Source organism: Scyliorhinus torazame, chromosome 19, assembly GCF_047496885.1.
Source record: "Scyliorhinus torazame isolate Kashiwa2021f chromosome 19, sScyTor2.1, whole genome shotgun sequence".
Taxonomy (NCBI): domain Eukaryota; kingdom Metazoa; phylum Chordata; class Chondrichthyes; order Carcharhiniformes; family Scyliorhinidae; genus Scyliorhinus; species Scyliorhinus torazame.
In genome coordinates, this window is record NC_092725.1 from 103,164,499 (window position 1) to 103,187,140 (window position 22,642).

A 22,642-nucleotide genomic window follows, 5' to 3' on the forward strand; every position below is an offset into this window, starting at 1 on the left:
ATAGTCCTTCATGAATGTAGGCCATAACTTGTATGGTTGTACTTGGATGGCAAGGGACCAGATATTTCTAGAGTAATGTTGAATAAAATCATAATCAGTCAGTTGTGCCTGAGCCAGATGGGTTGCTTGAACAGTCCAAAACTTCTCTTATTGCACTGCTCTCCAGGCCTCTTATCTAAAAGATTTAGTTACTTCTCCCTTGCAATATAGTGGTCTCTGCCTCATCTACTCAATGTCAAAGCCTTCCAGTAATTCTCAACCTAACATTTCCCCAAACCTCACCTTCACTGTTTTACATTCATGGCCCCTTGTGACAATAACGTTTTCCTTCAGCTCATCTTAAATCTGTAGTGAAGGGGCAGCGCAGTGGGTTAGCCCTGCTGCCTCACGGTGCCGAGGTCCCAGGTTCGATCCCGGCTCTGGGTCACTGTCCGTGTGGAGTTTGCACATTCTCCCTGTGTTTGCGTGGGTTTGGCCCCTACAACCCAAAGAAGTGCAGGGTAGGTGAATTGATCACACTAAATTGCCCCTTAATTGGAAAAAATGAATTGGGTATTATAAATTTATTTTATAATTTTTTTTTTTTAAATCTGTAGTGAAATAGCTAGTCTTGGGAAGTTCCTCTTCCCAATTATTGCTTCTAATACTTTGTATCATATGCTGGTGAATCTTTATACATGCTCAGAATATGGGGCAATTCTATAATGCTTCTGGAAAAGCATAATGTCTCGGGTGGGGATATTAATTGCATTGGTGCTCTGTTATTTTTGGAGGTTATTCTTCAAAATACGGAATCTAGACACTTGTGTATGAATATTTAACGCCTGTGAAATGCATATTGACGCTTCCAATCTATTTAAGCGTTCCATGAGTTTTGGCTATATTATTGACAGTTTAATGGTTCCTTGTCTTAAATGTAGTTGAGGGTTCTGTGTTTGGCCTACAGTTGGGCAAAAGCCAAGTCACCAGAATGAGCCTGATAATGACTTGATCTGGTCAGAGGATAATGGAACTTTCCTCAGCTACCCTTTTTTCTCTCCACATCTTCCTCCCTTCACCCTGTTATGAGTTTGTTTTATTGTCCATGATCAAAAGTGTTGTGTGTTTCCTACTCTGTTTTGTCCCAATTTGATTTTTTTTCAGCAGCAAGCTTTTGTGAATTTAAAAATGAAGATTATTTATGGCTTGTCCCAAGGGTTGAAATGCAATGTCATGATGTAGGTGAAATTCTCTCCGGGTGCAGGACATTCAGCCCATGTCTGCAGAAGATCTGTTCCATTTCTGGGAACATGTTCTGTATATTTTACTTTCCTACTCTTTATCCTGGGTAAAGTTGTACATAGTGGCAGTTATTCTGGTCTTTATACTGGCTGTGAAGCTTTTTGATTCTTGGACATTTCTTTTATCAAACTGAAAGATTTCAAGCTGATTCTTGACTCTTCATTGGACAAATCTTGTTGGTTGGTTACTGACCATCCAGGTCCTTGAGCAGGGATCACCCATGTGATGGAATGATGGATGTCATCCTACAACTAAAACATGATGGAAAGGTTTATGGGCGTCACTTATTCTAAGATGGCTGTAAAAAGTATTCTTTTTTTAATAAACATTTTATTGAGGTATTTATGGTTTTACTACAAAATAAACCATGTACATGAATTTTATAAACATAGTGCAAAAGACTTCTTCCTCCCTTACCGGTCCCAACTTTTACTAACTCCCTACTCTAAACAAAGCTAATCCCCCACCCCTGCCTTCTGCTGACGGTTAATTTGCCGCAAAGAAGTCGACGAACGGCTGCCACCTCCGGGCAAACCCTAACATTGACCCTCTCCAGGCGAACTTGATTTTCTCCAAGCAGCGAAAGCTAGCCATGTCCGATAGTCCGGTCTCTGACTTCGGGGGCTTTGAGTCCCTCCAAGCTGCTAATATCTGTCTCTGGGCTACCAGGGAAGCAAAGGCCAGAACGTCTGCCTCTTTCTCCTCCTGGATTCCCGGATCTTCCGACACTCCGAAAATTGCCACCCCTGGACTCATTGCCACCCTTGTTTTTAACACCGTGTACATGACATCTGCAAACCCCTGCCAGAATCCCCTAAGCTTTGGGCATGTCCAGAACATGTGGACATGGTTCGCTGGCCCTCCCGCACACCTATCGTCTACCCCAAAGAACCTGCTCATCCGGGCCACTGTCATGTGAGCCTGGTGAACATCAGGCTGAGCCTGGCACATGTTGTGGACACGTTGACTCTACTCAACGCGTCTGCCCAGAGACCATCCTCTATTTCTCCTCCCAACTCCTCTTCCCACTTGCGCTTCAGCTCCTCTGTCTGTGTCCCCTCTGCCCCCATGAGTTCCTTGTAAATGTCAGAGACCCTCCCTTCTCCCACCCAACTCTGGAAACTACCCTGTATCCCCCTTGGTGGTAGGAGTGGGAAGGTGAAACATGCTGACGTAAGAAGTCCTGCACCTGCAGTTACCTAAATTTGTTTCCCCTCGCCAATCCAAATTTCTCCTCCAGCTCCCTCAGGCTAGGAAAGCTCCCCTCTAAACATATCCCCCATTCTCTCAATCCCTGCTCTCTGCCATCTCCGAAACCCTCCATCCATCCTTCCTGGGGCAAACTGGTGATTATTACAGATTGGAGACCACTGATGCTCCCTCCACTCTCACATGCCTCCTCCATTGCCCCCAGACCCTCGGGGCTGCCACCAGCACGGGGCTGGTGGAGTACCGTGCTGGCAGGAACAGCAGAGGCGCTGTTATCAATGCCCCCAGGCTGGTGCCCTTGCATGAAGCCACTTCCACATGCTCTCCTACCAACCCTCCTCCCACCACCCACTTCCTGATCATAGCTATATTTGCTGCCCAATAGTAGTAATCCGCTCAATAGTGCTGTAAAATGTATTCTAAAATGGGACTAATACCTTAGATCCAGTTCCATTTTGGCAGTCTTGTCACCTTCCCTTCATACAAAATTGATTGAGCCCTTTTCTTATTTCTTGACTAAGATTGGCAAAACAATCTGAAGTGGATGCCATCAGCGGCATGTTGGAAACTGGATGTTGAGGCTTATGATTCATTGCTACCTCCTCTCAACATTGATCTCCATGTAGAGGGCTCGTGAATTTGTTGGGATAGTGGGCTTTGGTCCTTAACTGCTTTGATGAAAGCCGTACGATATACAAACAGTTAGAAAATTAAGCACTAGGAAAGCTGAGACTTTTTGCATTTTCTGATGCTTAAGAAACTTGGTTAGGCCAGTTAGCTGCTTGTTCAAAAACCATCTTCCTTAATTTTGGATGTTTTCCAGAAAATCTACAAGGCTGTCACATGGGAATAATGCACAGGTTGAGTATCCATAGAATCCCTACAGTGCACAATGAGGCCATTCAGCCCATCGAGTCTGCGCCAACACACCAAAAGAGCACTAACTTAGGCCCACTTGCCGTGCGTTGATAATGACCAATCCACCTAACTGCACATCTTTGACTATGGTTTCCTCCTGGTGCTCCAGTTTCCTCCCAATGGAGACATGGAGAATATGCAAACTCCAGTCAACCAAGGCTGGAATCAAACTTGGGTCCCTGGCACAGAGGCAGCAGTGCTAACCACTGTGCCACCATGCCACTCTTATGTGAAACCCTTGGGGCCAATTGTGCTTGTTTTCAGATGGGCTTACTTGCATTATGATGGTGTCTAGACTAACTATAGTCTAAATTAAATAAAATGGCTAGAAAAGTAAGATGTACCACAGAATGGTAAGTACAGGGTACTGGCAATCTGTGGTGCCATCTGCAATGCTGCTTGTAGAAGAGGGTTTGCAAGATGAACAGTGCAGACAAACAACTAGACTTCTGCGCTAAAGGTAGTGTCGGTCAGATTGCAGACGTCCCACGCTAAAGAGCGATGAGTTTCAAAAAAAGAGTGCTTTTTGGATATGTTCAGTTTTTTAGATTATGCATAAAGAATACTCTACCTGTAGTCTTCCACCAAACATAATCCTTCTGGAAACGCACTTGAATTTTTACTTGTGTTTATTAGAATTTTCCTGGCAATGCATGAAGTTAGCTGGAAAATAAGTACCTCTCGTCTCATCGTTCTGCCTTTTTTGGCACTGTAGAAGGTGTGCAGTGCTGACGGGGAGAGGACTTTTAAGGTGGAGGAGAAGAATTTTTGACTCTAGCTGCCGGAGGATGGACTGGGTGAGGTGTGGTGCATGGGCCAGGGGCTGGCCTAGGAGAGGCTATGGCTGATGGGCAGGGTGCCCCCGGACCAGGTTGGTCACATTGAATGTTCGCGGACTGAATGGGCTGGTCAAAAGAGCCCGAGTGTTCGATTACTTGAGGCAACTTGGGCGACGAGAGAAATTGGGGAAAGTAAAGGAGAGAAGAGGGAAGGTGGTTCTGGGGCTGGTTTAGCACACTGGGTTAAATTGCTGGCTTTTAAAGCAGACCAAGGCAGGCCAGCAGCACGGTTCAATTCCCGTAACAGCCTCCCCGAACAGGCGCCGGAATGTGGCGACTAGGGGCTTTTCACAGTAACTTCATTTGAAGCCTACTTGTGACAATAAGCGAATTTCATTGATTTCATGGTTGTGGACCTGGAGGGGGTGAATAATTTGTTTCATGAATTTTATAGCCGACTTTATAAATCTGAACCCCCAGCCGGGAGGAGGGTATGAAGTGATTCTTTTTTTTTTTTGGAGAGGGGGCCTGAAGTTCCTGAGGGTAGATGAGCTGGTGGAAGGCTTGAGAGGCCCAATCAGGCAAGGCTCTGGGACCGGATGGTCACCCGATCGAGTTTTACAAAAAGTTCTCCGGGTTGCTGGGGCCGCTCCTGGAATGAGTGCAAGGAGCTGGGGGTGCTTCCCCAACGCTATCGCGGGCTTCGATTTCCCTTAGTTTGAAGCGGGATAAAGATCCAGAGAGCTGTGGAGCGTATAGGCCAATCTCTCTTTTGAACGTAGATACAAAGTTGCTGGTAAAGATCTTGGTCACACGTATAGAGGAATGTGTCCTGGGGGTAATGGGGAGGACCAGACGGGATTTGTGAAGGGACAGCACTTGACGTCCAACATTAGACGGCTCCTAAATGTTACAATGATGCCAGCTGAGGGGTGCGAGGTAGAGGTGGTAGTAGCCATGGATACAGAAAAGGCCTTTGATCAGATGGAGTGGAAGTACTTGTGGGATATCCTAGGACGGTTTGGGTTCGGACAGGGATTTGTGGATTGGGTCTGGTTGCTATACGAGGCACCGGTGGCGAGTGTAAGGACCAACCGGGTCCAGTCAGAATACTTAGTTTGTGTAGGAAGACATGACAGGGATGTCTGCTCTCCCCACTACTGTGTGCCCTGGCCATAGAGCACTTGGCAATGGCCCTGAAGTCACCGAATGTCTGGCGGGGGATATTGAGAGTGATGGAGCATAGGGTCTTGCTCTACACGGACAATTTGCTCCTTTACATAACAGACCCGTGGGGGTGGGGGGTGATTGGAATTATGGAGATATTGGAAGAATTTGGTCGGTTCCCAGGCAACAAGTTGAATATGGGTAAGAGTGAGGTGTTCGCGAGCCAGATGGGGGCAGGAGAGGACACTGAGGGAGTTACCGTTTAAAGTGGTGGGGAAGAGTTTTGGGTACCTGGGGATCCAGGTGGCTGTGGACTGGGGTCAGCTCCAGAAGTTAAATCTGGGCAGGGTGGTCGAGCAAATGAAAGGAGACCTCCACAGGTGGGACATGCTCCCGCTGTCGTTGGCAGGGAGCGTACAAACTGTGAAGATAACAGTCCTCCCGAGGTTGTTTTTCAATGTCTTCCAATTTTTATCCCTAAGGCTTTTTTCAGTAAGATGAACGCGGCGATCTCTGGTTTTGTATGGGCTGGGGGCGTGGGGTTGGCCCTTCCGAATTTTAACTATTACTGGGCCGCCAATGTCGATGGTTAGGTAGTGGGAGAAGGGTCAGTGTGGGAGCGAGAGGAGGCGGCATCTTGCAAGGGTACGAGTTTTGAGGCATTACTAACGGCGTCCCTGCTGTTCTCGCCGGCTCGGTACTCCACAAGCCCAATGGTGGTAGTAGCCCTGAGGGAGTGGGGACAATGGAGACAGCACATAAGATTGGAGAGGGTGTCAGTGTCGTCACCGATCTGTGATAATCACCAGTTTGTTCCGGGGGGACTGGACCAGGTTAGGAGGTGGCAGCGGGCAGGGATTGAGAGATTTGGGGATCTCTTCATTGAGGAGGGCTTTCCGAGCCTGGAGGCATTAGAGGAGTTTGAGTTGCCAGGTGTGAATGGGTTTTGGTACCTGCAGGTATGGAACTTTGTCCGGAGGCAGGTTCCAAGCTTTCCTCACCGCCTCCTAAGGGGACTACAGGATAAGGTGTTGACAAAAACGGGGGTTGGGAGGGAAGGGTTTTGGAGATATACAAGGAGTTGTATATCTCACACAGGGAGAATGTGCACACAGATAGTGACCCAAGCCGGGAATCGAACCTGGGACGCTGAAGCTGTGAAGCGACTGTGTTAACCACAATGCTACCGTGCTGCAGAGTTTTTTTTTAATATAAATGTTTTTTATTGGGTTTTTGAACAAAGTATATTTACCGTTATGTACACAGGATAAGAAACATGTATATCACACCCAAACATACCAAAGAAAATAGTAAATTTAAAAAAATACAGTAAAAAATAAAATAGAATAACTGGTAGGTTATTGTGCACCAGCTCAACAGTAGCAACTCTGTACAACTGGCAAAATTATTTACAACACAAGTAGGTGACTGTTTGTGGGGGGGGGGGGGGGGGGGGGGAGGAGGAGGAGGGAAAGTGGGTGGGGGGAGGTAAATATACATTTGGGTGCCGGAGAAACAATTACAGTGGGCAATACTCGAATGGGTTTGGTGTTGTCGCTTGCTACTCCTGGACGGATCTCACTGCTGCCTCACACTCGCCTCCGCTTCTGCCGTTCCTCCCGTCTTTCGTCTTTAGTCTCCTCGTTCCCTGCTTCTGGGGATGCCATGTTCTTTATTGTATCCCGTGCCTTCCTTCTGGCTCTCATTTCCCTGCCTCACCCCCTACCTCCCTGGTTCTCCTCTCTTGTTCCCTGTCTCTTCCCTCTTTTTCTCCCCCCCCACCTATGGTTCACTTTTCTTTTCTCTTGGGTTTAGCTGTGTCTCTTCCCCCCCCCCACCCCCGGGTCTATCTCTCCCTCATGCTTTGGCTACTTTCCCCTGATTCTTGGCTACCTGGCTATTCTTCTGCTTGTTCGTTGGCCACAAACAGGTCCCGGAACAATTGGGTTATTGGCTCCCACGTTCTGGAAGCCGTCGCCTGACCCTCGGATGGCAAATTTGATTTTCTCCATTTGGAGACATTCCGAGAGGTCGGAAAGCTTTGGGTGGTGCTGCTGACCACCAGCCGAACAGGATTCTACGGCGGGCGATCAGGGAGGCAAAGGCAAGGGCATCCGCACTCCCCAGTAATAGATCTGGCTGGTCCAAAACTGCGAAGACTGCCACTTTCGGGCATGGGTCCACCCTCATCCCCACCACTTTGGACATTGCCTCAAAAGGCTGTCCAGTACCCTGCAAGTCTGGGGCAAGACCAGAACATGTTGGCGTGGTTGGCCGGGGCCTCCTTGGCACCGTTCGCATCTAACCTCCACCTCTGGGAAGAACCTACTCATACGGGTTCTTGTTAAGTGGGCTCTATGTACCACTTTTAGCTGCGTCCGGCTGAGCCTTGCACACGTGGAGGTGGAGTTGACCCTATGCAGTGCTTCACTCCAGAGTACCCACCCTATCTCAATCCCCAGGTCCTCCCATTTCTTTCTTGTTGTGTCCAGTATGGTGTCGGCCCTTTCTATCAGTCGGTCATACATGTCACTATAGTTTCCTTTATCTAGTATGCTTGCGTCCAGTAGTCTGTCGTGGCGGTTGTGGGTACGTCCTTGTCTCCTTTTGTAGGAAGTTTTTGAGCTGTAGATACCTTAGCTCGTTCCCCCTGGCTAGCTGGAATTTCTCTGTCAGTTCATGCAGTGTTGCGATCCTGCCGTCCGTGTATAGGTCCCTGACTGTCAGTGTCCCTCCGTCCTGCCCCCACCTTTTGAAGGTGGCATCAGTCAGTGCTGGTGTGAACCTACGTTTGTTGCAGATGGGAGCTTTGTCCGACATTTTGGTCAGGCCAAATTGCTGCCGTAGTTGGTTCCAGGATTGGAGGGTGGCTATCACCACCGGGCTGCTGGAGTGTTTTTTGGGTGGGGATGGGAGTGCTGCTGTGGCAATGGCCCGGAGGGAGGTCCCCATGCAGGAGCATGTCATCTGCATAGTGAGACTCTGTGCTCTCTTGCCTACCCTTCGGATCCCCCTCCAGCTTTTTGCTGCTCTGAGTGCAATTGCTAGTCGATCGCTAGAGCGAACAGCAGCGGGGACAGTGGACATCCTTGTCTGTTGCCCCTGTGCAGCTGGAAGTATCGGGAGTTGGTATTGTTGGTCCGTACGCTCGCCATGGGAGCGTTGTATAGGAGTTTTACCCAGGAGGTGAACCCTGTTCCAAGCCTGAACCGCTCCAGTACCTCGTGAGGTATTTCTATTCAACTCTGTCGAAGGACTTTTCTGCATCTAGGGAGACGATCACCTCTGGTGTTCTCTCCCCGGAGGGGGTCACTATCACGTTCAGCAGGCACCTGATGTTCGAGGTAAGCTGTCTACCTTTGACAAAGCCCGTCTGGTTCTCGGCGACCACCTCGGGTACACAGTCTTCTAGCCTTTGGCTAGGATTTTGGTACGATGCTGCCGAGTTGATGGCAGTGGGAAGGGGTCCCTATCGGGGAGGTGAAGAGGAAATGGGAGGAGAAGTTGGGAGGGGAGTTGGAAGCCTGCTATGGGGAAAGGCCTTGAAGAGAGTCAGTTCATCCTCATCGTGTGCCAGGCTTAGCCTGATCCAGTTCAAGGTGGTTCATAGGGCTCATATAACTGTGGCCTGGATGAGTAGGTTTTTGAGGAAGTGGAGGATAGGTCGGTGTGGGGATGTCATGTGAGTACCTTTTAAGAAATGGGTGTGTGGGTGGAGCTGGCCTGTCTGTCAGCTTTTTACTTTCGTTTTTGAGCAGGCTGCAGGGTGTGTTTTAGTTTCGTTTTCCGTGTTGGAGCTGAAGCCAGACCAAGCAGGGGTACTGCTGTTCTCTCTGCCATCAAAAGACTATCTCTTGATCATTTGGTGAATTCAGAATTATAAATGTTTTGAGTAGTGACTTTAACCTGATGTGCTACTGATAAAGGTTTTGTTTTTAAGTCGTATGGATGTTAAAAAGGAAAGCTTAAAGGTTTACTTAGTGTTGTAGTCTTTGGGGGTTGTATTTGAATTAATGGTTGCTAAGATATTCACTTTGTTTTAAAAAGGTTAACTTGAGTTCATAGAATAAACACTGCTTTGCTTTAAAAAATACTTTTCCAATTCTGCTGTACCACACCTGTAGAGTCAATCATAGAATTTACAGTGCAGAAGGAGGCCATTCGGCCCATCGAGTCTGCACCAGCTCTTGGAAAGAGCACCCTACCCAAACCCACACCTCCACCCTATCCCCATTACCCAGTAACTCCACCCAACACTTGAGGACAATTTTGGACACTAAGGACAATTCAGCATGGCCAATCCACCTAACCTGCACATCTTTGGACTGTGGGAGGAAACCGCAGCACCCGGAGGAAACGCACGCGCATACGGGGAGAACGTGCAGACGCCGCACAGACAGTGACCCAAGCCAGGAATCAAACCTGGAACTGGGAAGCAATTGTGCTAACCACAATGCGACTTTGCTGCCCAAACGGGAGTGGGCCGTGCGCTCCCCATACCACAATCTAATAAAGGTTATGGGTCAGGTGAACTCCATGATACACTTTGGCATTCTCTAAACCCTGGCCTATAACAGGGTAACCCGGCGAACCACTTGCGCATGTTCTGGTCGTGTCCGGATTTCAGGGGATTCTGGCAGGGATTTGCGGATGTCATAGAATTTACAGTGCAGAAGGAGGCCATTCGGCCCATCGAGTCTGCACCGGCTCTTGGAAAGAGCACCCTACCCAAGGTCAACACTTCCACCCTATCCCCATAACCCAGTAACCCCACCCAACACTATGGGCAATTTTGGACACTAATGGCAATTAATCATGGCCAATCCATCTAACCTGCACATCTTTGGACTGGGAGGAAACCGGAGCACCCGGAGGAAACCCACGCACACACTGGGAGGATGTGCAGACTCCGCACAGACAGTGACCCAAGCTGGAATTGAACCTGGGACCCTGGAGCTGTGAAGCAATTGTGCTATCCACAATGCTACCGTGCTGCCCATGTCATGTCTGAGGTCCTGGAAGGAAGGGTGACTCAGAGTCCAGAAATGGCAATATTTGGGGTATCGGAGGATCTGGGGGGTGGGGGACAGAAGCCAATGTTTTGGCCACTCTAAGTCAGGAGTGTGGGTTAGTGACATGGCAGGGTTTCTCAGGCTGGAAAAGATTACGTTCGCCTTGAAAGTCTCAATTCAGGAGTTTGCTCTGAGGTGGCAGCCGTTCATCGACTTTGTTAGAGGAAAACTGAACGTCAGCAGAAAGAGAAAGGGGGAATGAGGCATGGCAGTGTAAAATAAGAGACAGGGAATCTAATATACAGGTAGTTAGGAGCTAGGGCGGGCGGGGGGGGGGGTGGTTGATTATGTTGTTGCAATGTTGGTGTTGGGCTGCTCGGCTGTTTTTAAAATGTTAATTTGTTAAACAAAGTTACATATGCTTCAATAAAAAAAATTTTTAAAAAGTGTGCGGATAGATTTGAGGGGATGGAGAGTTCTAGGTTTTGCATAATATTCATTAATGTTTTAAAGGAAACTGCTGCATCTTGTAGAGCTTTTATTACCCAATGGGAAGCAAAACTTACCACAAACGAACCTGATCATGTGGATTTGCTGTTTGAATTTCTATAGAAACAAAATTATCATTTTTTCTTCCATTATCTTTGTTTTCATGCAGAACTGAAATATTTTCAGATAAAATTATCAGCACTTACCAATTGATACGTGATTTGAACTGGTTCAATTATGATTTTTAAAATATTGTTAAAAATTGGATTTTAGGATTCTCCATTGAAGGCTGTGCAAATGCTATGGGTAAACCTGATCATGGATACGTTTGCATCGCTTGCTTTAGCCACTGAACCACCCACAGAAGCACTTCTGTTACGGAAACCGTATGGCAGAAATAAACCGCTCATCTCTCGTACTATGATGAAGAATATTTTGGGTCATGCTGTCTACCAACTTGTTGTTGTTTTTACACTTTTGTTTGCTGGTAAGCAGAGGGTTTTAAACTTCTTAATAGCTTTAGATTTTTAATCAACCTTTAAATGTCAGTGACTGTCTTGTGCTTAACCAAAGTACATTTGGGGTTTTGAAAATATAATTTTATTCATGATTGCAAATACTGCAATCTGCTTTCATTTGAGCTTAGTTTATACTAAGCTTTGTAAAAATCAGTAACTTAATTACTTCAAAGGTATAAATGTCTCCGTCTGAGATTGGACATGTGACTAAAAGCCACCAATCCCCTACAATTGATGGCCTACATCAGGGGTTTAAAATTGAGCTCTGTAGAGAGAGTGCATTGGTTTTCATCTTCCAAAAAATTCTAGAAAGGTTCTTGTAGGCTGGAAGGCAGCAAACCTAACACAGCTGTTCATGAAAGGAGCGAGAAAATGGGGAACGAAAGACCAACTAGTCTGATACCCAGAGCCAAGCAATTCATGGGAGCTACTATTCTTGATGTGGTTAACAGGGCACTTGGAAAAATTGATTTAGACAGCCAACAGAAGGGAATCTTATTTGACAGTTATTGAAAGACTAACAAGCTGGATAGACGAGTGATTTTTATTTGAATTTTAAAACTGCATTTGAATTGTGAACAATTGTTGGCCAAGGGCCTGTAGTATTTGAGTGGAAAGGGAGTTGGCTCAAGTGTCTAATTTTTTGCAAAATAGGAATAATGGTAAATGTTGAGAATGCTGAGCACAAATTCAGGAGGAATTTGCGATACTGTTATATAGCACAACAGTTACTTATTTTACATCCCACAATCTGGGCAAGCTCAGGATGAATGGTACAGCTTACTTGCTCTTTCCATTTGATTGAAAACTTGACTGCTAAGGATTTCAAGTAATGCATCCACACTAAACTTGCTGTGACCAATTATTTGACAGAAGTAAAGGAAAGTTTATGATTATAGCCAATCTGTAGCTTGCATTGGGATTTAATGTAAATTTAGATGGGTGTGTTGTGGTTTGTGTTGCGGGTGAGGGGGAGGGAGAGATTCCTCTAAGCTAAATGATTCCTTGTTGACTTTGGCAAATAGTAATTTTTAACCATTTTCTATTCATTCTGTAATTTTTTAATTGATTCAGGTGAAAAAATATTTGATATTGACAATGGACGATATGCTCCACTTCATGCCCCCCCTTCAGAACACTACACAATTGTATTTAATACATTTGTCATGATGCAGTTGTTTAATGAAGTGAATGCGCGAAAAATTCATGGTGAAAGGAACGTTTTTGATGGAATTTTCAATAATCTGATATTTTGTAGCATTGTACTGGGAACATTTTTAATACAGGTAAGTGACAGCTTTGTGCTGATCCTCAAATTTTTTTGTTAAATATTAGACTGGGTTGTCTTTTGGTCACAATCCCTAGCTTTTCAAATTTTGTTTTTTTTCCAGATCGTTATTATTCAATTTGGTGGGAAGCCATTTAGCTGCACTAAGCTAACAGCTGATAAGTGGTTATGGTGTATTTTTCTAGGAATGGGAACACTACTATGGGGACAGGTAAGCATCTTGATTTTGGAAAAGTTGTCTTGTGTTTAGTAGAGGAGCAGAGGAACTTAGCTTTGTTTTCAATGTACCACTAGCAGGTCAGTTATTAATGAAAATAATTTGTGGCTTATGGCATTTGAGTTAACATACAGTATAACACACCTTGTCCTTATCCTGCCTGTCAAAGTAAAACTGAATAAAATACACTACAATAGTTGGCTTGGTAAAAATGGACTGCTTGAGCTAAATTATGCTCACTGTTGGTGCATTTCATCTAAGTTTTCGTCTAAACTTTGCTTTTGTTGAGTTTTGGTTTCACTGCAAACCTTGCTGGGGCCAATTTACTAGGTCCAGATATCTAATTTATGAATTTTATTTTGGTATTCTGTAACAAACTATTTCAGTGTTAGATGATACAAATAACCTCCGATTGGCTAAGTGCTTTAACCATTAACAATTGTTGCTCACAAAATTAACAGCCATTTGCAAGATTCAACCTTGGAATCTTGGTGTTTGGATTTTGACCAACGACATTGAATGAATAATGTAGTTCCAAGTCTGGCTTGAGTGACTGGAGGAGAACATGTAGCTGGTGGTTCCATATGCCTGCTGCCCTTTTTCCAGGTAGTGGAGTTCATGTGATTGGAAGTGCTGTCAAAAGGAGCCATAATGGACTATTGGTGTATCCTGTACTGGTGTGCACTGTTGCCATTGATGGGAGTAAATATTTAAATTGCATAATACTAATGTTAGCAAGTAATACCTAGCGATTCTCCAGATTTTGTGTATGACTTGAGCTGAGTAAGTGGGTGGCATGGTGGTTAGCACTGCTGCCTCAACACCAGGGATCCTGGTTCCATTCCGGCCTTGGATCACCTGTCTGTGTGGAGTTTGTACGTTCTCCGTATCTGCGTGGGTTTCCTCTGAGTGGCTCCGGTTTTCCCCCCCCCCCTCCATAGATGTGCAGGTTAGGTGAATTGGTCATACTAAATTTCCCCATGGTGTCCACGGATGTGCAGATTAGGTTATGGGGATAGGATGGGCATGGATGGAGCCGCCTTTTGAAGGGGCAGGTGCAGACTGGATGGGCCAAATGGCCTCTTGCACTATAGGGATTCTATGAACATGTGACACATTTTGTTACAAATTAGCTAAGTAAATTGGCAAACTTTGTAATAGATGTTCAATTGGATATCTCTACAACCTTGCTAAAGTGACAGTTCTGTGAAATGTTTATTTTCGGTAGTTCAAAGTTTCAGTTGGACATTTTTATCTATTCATGGGATGTGCGCATACTAGCATTTATTGTTCACAAACTGAATGTGGATGATGGTAATGGTAAACTGCCAGAGTCTCTGGTATGAACGTAGCCTAGTGCTGATGGGGTGTTCTAGGATTTTGACCAGCGACACTGAATGACTAATACAGTTCCAAGTCAGGATGGGGAGTGACTTGGGAGAACATGTAGCTGGTTTTCCCATGTCCCTGCTGCCCTTGTTCCCCAGGTGGTGGAGTTCATGTGATTGGAAATTGTCAAAGGAGCCTTGGTAGGTTATTGGTGTATCCACTGCTCCCATTGATGGAAAGAGCAGATAAAACTATCCATTCTTCAGATTGTATATCTGACTTGAGCTGAGTAAGTGGGCAGCATGTTGGCAGTGGTTTACTGAGTTTGCTTCCCCCGTGTCTGTGGGGGTTTCAAAAGGATGCTGTGGTTTCGTCCCTCAGTCCAAAGATGTACAGGTTGGGTGGATTGGTCATTCAAAATTGTCCCTTGGTGTCCAAAAGGTTAGATGGGGTTATACGGATAGGGAGAGTGGGTCCAGGTAGGGTGCTTTTTCAGAGGTGCGACGCAGACTTGATGGGGTTGAATGGCCTCTAGCACTGTAGGGATCCTATGATTCTAAGTGAATTCTTCAAACTTGAGTAATGAAACAGTGAAGAGGGTAATAGAAGAGTAAATGAACAAAATGGTCAGCATTTTGAAAAATAAAGTTGTTTGATCTATTCTAAATGTTTTTGATAAAATTTGCAACTAGTTTATATGCTGAAGTGTTCAAATACATTGCAAATTAAATATTTTCTAAGACTCATTAGATTTCTGAATGTTGTCTGATTTTCTACAGTTTGAGTCTAATGGTGCATACATGCTTTGAAGTATAGGGAAAATACAGTAGTCCATTTGAAACAAATATCTTTGTTACAGTTGATTGCTACAATTCCAACAAGCCACTTAAAGTTTCTCAAAGAAGCTGGTCTTGGCACACAAAAGGAAGAAATTCCAGAGGACGAGTTGGAAGAGGATATTGAAGAAATTGACCATGCAGAGAGAGAATTACGTCATGGTCAGATCTTGTGGTTCAGAGGTCTGAATAGAATACAAACTCAGGTATAAAAGCAGCACTAAACCATCCCCTTTTTAATAATGGAAGAAAAGGACTGTGTGCCAGGATTGTCCCAGCCGACTTTGCTTTTATTAACTGTAACTCTGCTGCTATTCTGTAAACTCTTGCCTTTTAGTTATAATTTCTGCTCTTACGTAATATAGATTGGATGGTTTTCTCTCGTTCTATTTCACTTTTTTTTTCTTCTCTCTCTCTCTCTCTCTCTCTCTCTCTCGCTGAACAAGCTGTCACAATCTCTGGTTCCTTGCAGATGGATGTAGTGAATGCCTTCCAGACTGGAACTTCCTTTCAGGGAGCTCTAAGGCGGCAACCTTCCATCGCCAGCCAGCACCATGATGTAACAAATGTTTCTACCCCTACACATGTAGTGTTTACTGCTGCCACCACTGCTTCTACTACTGTGGGGTGTGAGTTTGTTTCTTAGTGCATGACATTAACATTTCCTGAACCACATGCCTAACGTTTCTCATTTTCTCTCTTAGCACCCTCCAAACTTCCATTTGTTTCAGTCTGTTCATGCAGCTTTTCTTAAAATGTGGTCCCCAAGCCTTCAGATTTTTTTTTGAAGGCTAGAGAACGCGTGAAACTTGCACAAAAAACCTATCAAGGCTGAAAGTCTGTTCCTGTCAAATTTTTTGTAGTTTCATTTCTTTGGATTAAGATTCAAAAATGCCTGTGTAAATGGTTGAGTATAAGCCCATACTTAAGATTCTTTCTGCAATGTACAAAGTGCCCTTTTTTGACAAACCATAATACATTGTTGTTGTCATTAACTCAATGGGTTTTTAACCTCTTTTGAACTAAATCAGATTCAGAAAGCTGGACTGTGGATGTTGTGCTTCTTTTTCTAGGTCTACACATTTCTGTTACAGCAACAAGAGGGCTACCTATTAAACTGAACATTGAGGTTTTTTTTAATAGCATTTGATATGTCTTATGTTCTGAAACTCATCCACAAGGTTTTCTTTCCCTGCCTTATGTGCCTGAGTTATTAAATTACAAGCATTATAGTTGCACAAACCAGCAAATCTGTACATCAAAGACAACAAAATTATACCATCCTGCATTAGACATATTTCTGGATCTAACATACTTCGAAGCTAACTCTGATCAACTACATTTTTGGATTGTATTGATCTTTAAGGTGTCTATTAGTTAATTCTGCTCGAGCCTGTTTGTGTTACAACATTCCATTATTGTGCATCAGTTGAGTATTGTGTCCAAAAAGAAGCAAACTGTTTGTTCATTGGAATTGTGCTCGACCATCCTGTGTAAATTCCTTATCCTGGAATGTAGTCAGTCTTGTAACTCTTGTATCTTATTAAGTGCTTAATTCTGAGTAAAGGCTATGCCTGAAGTTGCTGTCTAGAATTTGTGAACAGAAATATTCAATCCACTTTTAAAAATGAAAGATTAACTGAACATGTAATTTCAGAGGCCCGAGTTTGAATCCAGTAAACAACTTGCCTGCCAGATTTCTTGAATTTATAATAATTTCAAACTAGTTTCCACTGCATCTGAATAGATTATGCATACATGCGCTAATTGGCAATCTGAGGTCTTAACCAAGAAGACTGGGAATGTTGAAATGCAGTAGGAAATTTTATGATCCAGTTAGTTGTAGTACCAGGAAGGAATAGAGGGAGGTTTGCTTGAAATATTCTGTACCATCATCCCCCCACCTTTGTTCATCAGTTTAAATTCTGCAGTTTATGGAATAATCCTGGGTTTTCACATTGTTGACTATGCATTTATAAATGTATTTGAATTCCAGGTTCATGCAATCATTGTTCCTATTTTTTTTTTTAAAACTACAATCTCTCCATTCTCCTTGCTCATATCTCACTCAGTAGATGATCTCACGAGAATAAGGACAGGAGTAGCAGAGAGTAACTATCTTTGGCCACAAGGAACCCGTCAGAATTTTAAACATTTGTCATTAAAAATGGCATTAAAAAATGGAAATTGTTGGACTTTGTGCTTTTGGCATCAGTATGTTCACGATCAGAATTAATAGCAAATCTAGAATGAAAATGAGAATATACTGAACCATATATATTGTGTGTGAAATGTCTTTGTAGAAAGTCTGTATCTATTAGCTCTCCTACTTGACCCCCCCCCCCCCCCCCCCCCCCCAAACCTTACAATCCAACATCATGTTGGGTTGGTTTAAATTTGGTGTTAATAGCATTGGGCATATACATGAACATTTACACAGGTTGCTACTTAGGATTTTCGCATGTCTCATTTTCTTAATGCTATGTTTATCTTGGCTTTGGCTTTTTATCCAGTCAGTGGCATCCTAATCCCACGCATGAGGCGATCTTGTTTTGTAGCTCTTGCATTTTTAAATATTTTTGATCTTCAAGAATGTGAGGTTCATGAATCTTGGGAGTTGGTAAGTATTGCTGCATTAACTGCTTTTTGTATTTTATGGTACATCGGCTTAAGTGCTTACAGCAATATGACATGTTTTGTTTCTAGATATATTTACTGTTCTAAAACGTTTTTTCCAGTTCTTCAAGCTTCCACTGCATTCTGCACGATACAGACTTCACGTGTGTTGCTATGTAACTGTGGATTTCAACTCAATACAGCTTAAATCATTCCTTAACATTATCAGATCTATCCATATTACTTTGCCAAACAACTGACATTGTACATATTTTCTTACAGCTCAGAGTGGTGAATGCATTCCGTAGTTCCTTGTATGAAGGATTAGAGAAACCAGAATCTCGCAGCTCAATCCACAACTTTATGACCCATCCGGAATTTAGAATAGAAGATTCTGACACTCACATCCCTCTTATTGATGAAAGTGAAGCTGAAGATGACCCACCGACAAAACGTGATACCTCACCTAAATTATCTCCCAATGAAAACAACAATGCTGTTGACAGTGGGATACATCTTGCAACCGACACAAGCAAGTCTGCTACCTCTTCAACCCCAGGGAGCCCACTACATAGTCTGGAAACATCTCTCTAGTGTCGAATTTTAACACTAGATCTAATGAGCTACAAGAAGAAAAGAAAATTGGGTCTTTTTACACTCTGTGATTGACAAGATATTCTTGTCTTGGACTTCAGCAGAAGACACACTAAGAATGTAGATACTTTAAGCTTTCTGCCAGACTAAGAGTGCTTTTGGAACTCAAAGTGACACACAAACCTGGTATAAAAATGACTTGCTTTGAGGATCTGTTCTGTTACAGAGGATGAAAAATCAACTTTAAGAATTGTCCTGAGCAGTGTGTTAGCTGAACATTTAGTTTTTCTTGATTTCTGGATGGTGTTTTTCAGGCCCTGCCTCATTGATACTTTAATTTCTGCTACTTGGCTGTTAATATTTTGAATTATTTATGTTCTAAATGACGCAGTTCTGTTTACAAGGTTTGTAGATACTTTTGTTTGTTTGTAGGTAGGTGGCTTCCTGACATGATGCAGAGAAACTAATCCTTCAAATACTACTGTATTTTCAGGAAAAGGGTGTTTCAATTGAAACTGTACTAAATATGCCTGTGATTTACTTGTTAAATATTGTAGATAAAAATCATAACTTGTAGCCAAATAGGTAACACTACTAAAACAATGCTCCAATGCTGAAATATTGTAAGTTATGGCCCCTTTCCCAGTGAAGCCCCTAAATACTTGCACAGATTTTTCAATGATTGTTTCAGAATTTAGTTTCTCAATTTCTGGGAAATGAACTGCAGTAAAAATTTTCTCTTCACAAATGAGTAAGGGTGAAATGTTAAGTGAAAGAAACATCCATGTATAATGAGATGCTTGAGTATTTGTCAACTCATCAAATGGATTAAATCAAATGCATCATAACCTTAGTCTATCTGTGTTTGTCCTTAGAAATTAGCTTCGACTTGGTCAAATATGAACAGAACTTCTGTTTCTTAAGAAATTTTAGGTATTCTTTTGGCACAAATGCTTTTGGCATTTCTGAATCTATTGCTATAGAGTATTTTCTTGATGTTTTATGGTTTAAATAAGCATCTTCCTCTAGCTAATTGTTTTTCTGCCGTTCAATTTGGGCATACTTAAAAATATTGGGGGGGGGGGAAAGAGCACAACACACTGCATCATGTAATGTACAATAGATTAAGTGGAAACTGCCGTTTGTATATCATGGCTTTAACTGAACAGGCTGGAGTACCATGCAGGCTTGATGTATGCTACTGAACCATTTAGTGTGCACTGCTATTCTGGTACAATCATACACTTTTAATTTAATGCAATTTTCTGAAATGATGTAGGGTGGGATGATTGACCGATTCCTAAGCCATTGTGACATACCTTGGACAGGGAAATTTCAAAACTGCTTGTGTTGCAGTACAGTCATTGTTTCTGCACCTGACTGTAGATAACTGTAAATAGAGATTTTCTTTGAACTTTCCACCCATTAAAGCCTTCATAAGAGCCCAAATTTAGTACAATTTTTCAAGATGTAATACATGTCACTGTTACAGAAAAGGGTTATATTTTTATCTTAACATTTGGTGGGCAGAGTGGGGGGTGGAACTTGAGCATCACAAAATTGTACAGCTGGATATTCCATTGAATTGTAAACTTAACATTTCCCATGTGTCAAAAGTACTTTTGTAGGTTTGAAAAATGATATATATATATATATATATATAAAGGGAAAGGTCCAGTGAACAAGGCTGTGTCCCATTTTGGCCCGTTACAATAATTTCTATATTACCACTGCCAGCTGAGTGTTAATTTTTGAACCAATTATTAAATGTTTAAAAAAAATGAACTTTAACATGTCAGATTTTCCTTGTGTCAGGTGTGTTTTCATTTGAATGTGGAGAGTATATTGTACAATGTCACAATCTTTGGGTAAATGAACAAAGCTAGCAAAGCAATTTTTGGAATGGAAAGATCATGGACAGTTTCCCTAAATGTATCTTGAACTACATATATAATTTTGCTTGAACTCCATGTATATGTTGCAACATTTGTGCATATCAGGTCTGAAAAGCTGCTTGCCTCCTGCCCTCTAAGTATTTAGTTGAATAACCTTTGACGTGCAGTAAGTCCTGTTCATCCATCACCTGTGCTTAGTCTGACCCACTTTGTAGAATCCAGTCATTGCTCAGTTTTAAATCCTATTAAATCCCTCGTTGGCGTAGCCCATCCATATTTCTATCATCCTTCAAACCTACAATTCTAGATATCTGCACTGCAGCCTCTTGCACTTCCTGATTACAAACTGCTTCACTATTTGTACTGCACCTTTGGCTGCACTGGCATTAGTTCTCCTCTCCCCAAAAAGCAACAAGAGATGGGGAAGTTTTAAGTTAATTAAAACCTACCTCTGGCCACTTGTCCTAATATACAGCTGGGGGTCATTTTTTTTGCTAAATTAAAAATATTAGCTAGGTTTCACATTTTCTTAGGTAGTGTCTTGATTAAAAGCTCATTGTGTGTTCCTCAGGGCATTAAGTCTGTCACATTACTAAACTCAATTGTCATTATCCATCCTGCTTCTACTCTAGTATCAATTCAAAGCTACACAATCATATCCCCATCTACAGTGTTCATTATGGGGTTGGTGGTCTTAATCAGCTTCCTTGGCAAAATCAGAACTTGGGTTGAAATTCCCAATCAAGACTGATTAAGAGTAGTGCATATAGCAGACAAATGGAAAACTAAAATGTTGAACTTGAGCTGGTTTTGTAAGAAAAATTGGGCATATTTCAGAATAAGTTCCATTTCATTATTACAGATGAGTTCTCAATGGGCTTTTCATATCCAATAAAATGAAATATTGGGATCTGGTGATTCCCCAGTATGTGCTCATTAGAGGTGTAACATTATGGAGAGCAAAAGGTTGGTTTAAAGTATGACCAATTTATTGCTTTGAAACTAGCAACCTATCCAAATGCATAACAAATATACAAAACCATGTATATTGCATTTCAATGCCATATCTTGAGATAAACTCTTCCAGCAAAAATTCAAAAGGGAATTAATAAATTCAGAACTTTTTTCGGTCATGGGATGTGGGTGGTGTGGGCCAGGCTAGCATTTATTGCCCACCCCTGAGGGCATTTGAGTCAACAACATCTGGAGTCACATGATGGCAGATTTCCTTCCCTAAAGAACATGGTGAACCAGATGGTTTTTTTGCAACAATCGACAATGGTTTCATGGTCCTCATTGAACTTTTAATTCTAGATTCTTATTCAAATTTCACCATCTGCCGTGGTGGAATTCTAACCTGGGTCCCCAGAGAATTATCCTGGGTATTTGGATTATTAATCCAGTGACAAACAAGTATGCCACTACCTCCCCTGTTGGGGAATGATTACTTTTGTGAACCAGGAATATGGATCTGCAAAATCAATTATTATTTACAAATTAAAACAGATTCACAAACGTATAAACTGACGCTATTTCATTTTACAATCCATCTTTAATTTTCCATCTGTTTACTTGGAGCTGAGGGGTGATAAATTGAGGGGCTGAGATAGGATTAATGGCTTATTTACCTTGACAGAGGTCAAAGTGCATAGATTTGAAGACATTGGTACCAGGATAAGAGGAAACGTTTTTTGCCACAGAGGATGGTTGAGATTTGAAACTCCCCACCTCAGGGTGGCATAGGCAGATGCTCTACTTGGAAGAGATGTCACAAATGGGGCTACAGACCTAATACATGGAAATGGGATTAGGTTGGTTAGCTCTATTGACTGACACGGAAGTTCTTTATGGATAGGAGTGCCATTGGCAAAGCTAGCATTTGTTGCCCATCCCCAATTGTCCTTGAAGGCGGTGGTGGTGTTCACATTTGTCTGCACGAGCCTGAATATTATCCAATTTTGCTGCATATGGACAATATCTGAGTTGCAAATGGTACTGGACATTTGTCCAATGCAATCAGCAAACAACCCCACTGGAAGCATGGTAATTGAAGCAGCTGAAGATAATTGGGCCAACCTTGAACTCCTGTAGCAATATCTTGGGACTGAGATGATTCCAACAATCACAATTATCTTCCTTTGTAGAAGGCATGACCATAACCAGTGGAAAGTTTTTCCTGATTCATTCACTTCAATTTACAATCAAATGCTGCCTAGATTTTTAGGGTAGCCACTCATCTCTAGTTTGGTTCTTTTTGTCAGTGTTTGGAGCAAGGCTGTTGAGGTCAGGGCAGAGGGGCCCTGATGAAAACCCAAACTGAGCATCACTAGTTGAGTGAGTGTTGTTTGAATGCACTGTCTGATACCTTCCATGACTGCTGGTGACCAAGAGGAGGTTGGTAATTGGCTGGATTGTATTTATCATGCTTTTAGTAGACCTGGGCCAAATAGAACCCCTCTGTGAAATTTTCTACATATGATCTCGAGCTGCAGAT

At 42.9% G+C, this 22,642-nt stretch overlaps 1 protein-coding gene across 9 annotated transcripts in view; it reads left to right on the forward strand.

Moving 5' to 3' along the window:
- The window catches only part of atp2b1a (ATPase plasma membrane Ca2+ transporting 1a), a 139,927-nt gene extending 120,826 nt beyond the window's left edge, over positions 1–19,101 (forward strand). For 7 of the 9 annotated variants that reach the window (XM_072484952.1, XM_072484958.1, XM_072484955.1 and 4 more), the window contains exons 17-22: positions 11,129–11,342; positions 12,448–12,659; positions 12,765–12,872; positions 15,067–15,249; positions 15,516–15,602; positions 17,942–19,101. In XM_072484952.1, the coding sequence (XP_072341053.1) occupies positions 11,129–11,342; positions 12,448–12,659; positions 12,765–12,872; positions 15,067–15,249; positions 15,516–15,602; positions 17,942–18,253 (1,116 nt within the window). In that variant the 3' untranslated portion in view covers positions 18,254–19,101. Of the gene's footprint in view, positions 1–11,128; positions 11,343–12,447; positions 12,660–12,764; positions 12,873–15,066; positions 15,250–15,515; positions 15,673–17,941 lie in introns of all 9 variants that reach the window. The other 2 variants (XM_072484961.1, XM_072484959.1) reach the window with 2 other exon arrangements.
- The last annotated feature ends 3,541 nt before the right edge of the window (positions 19,102–22,642 follow it).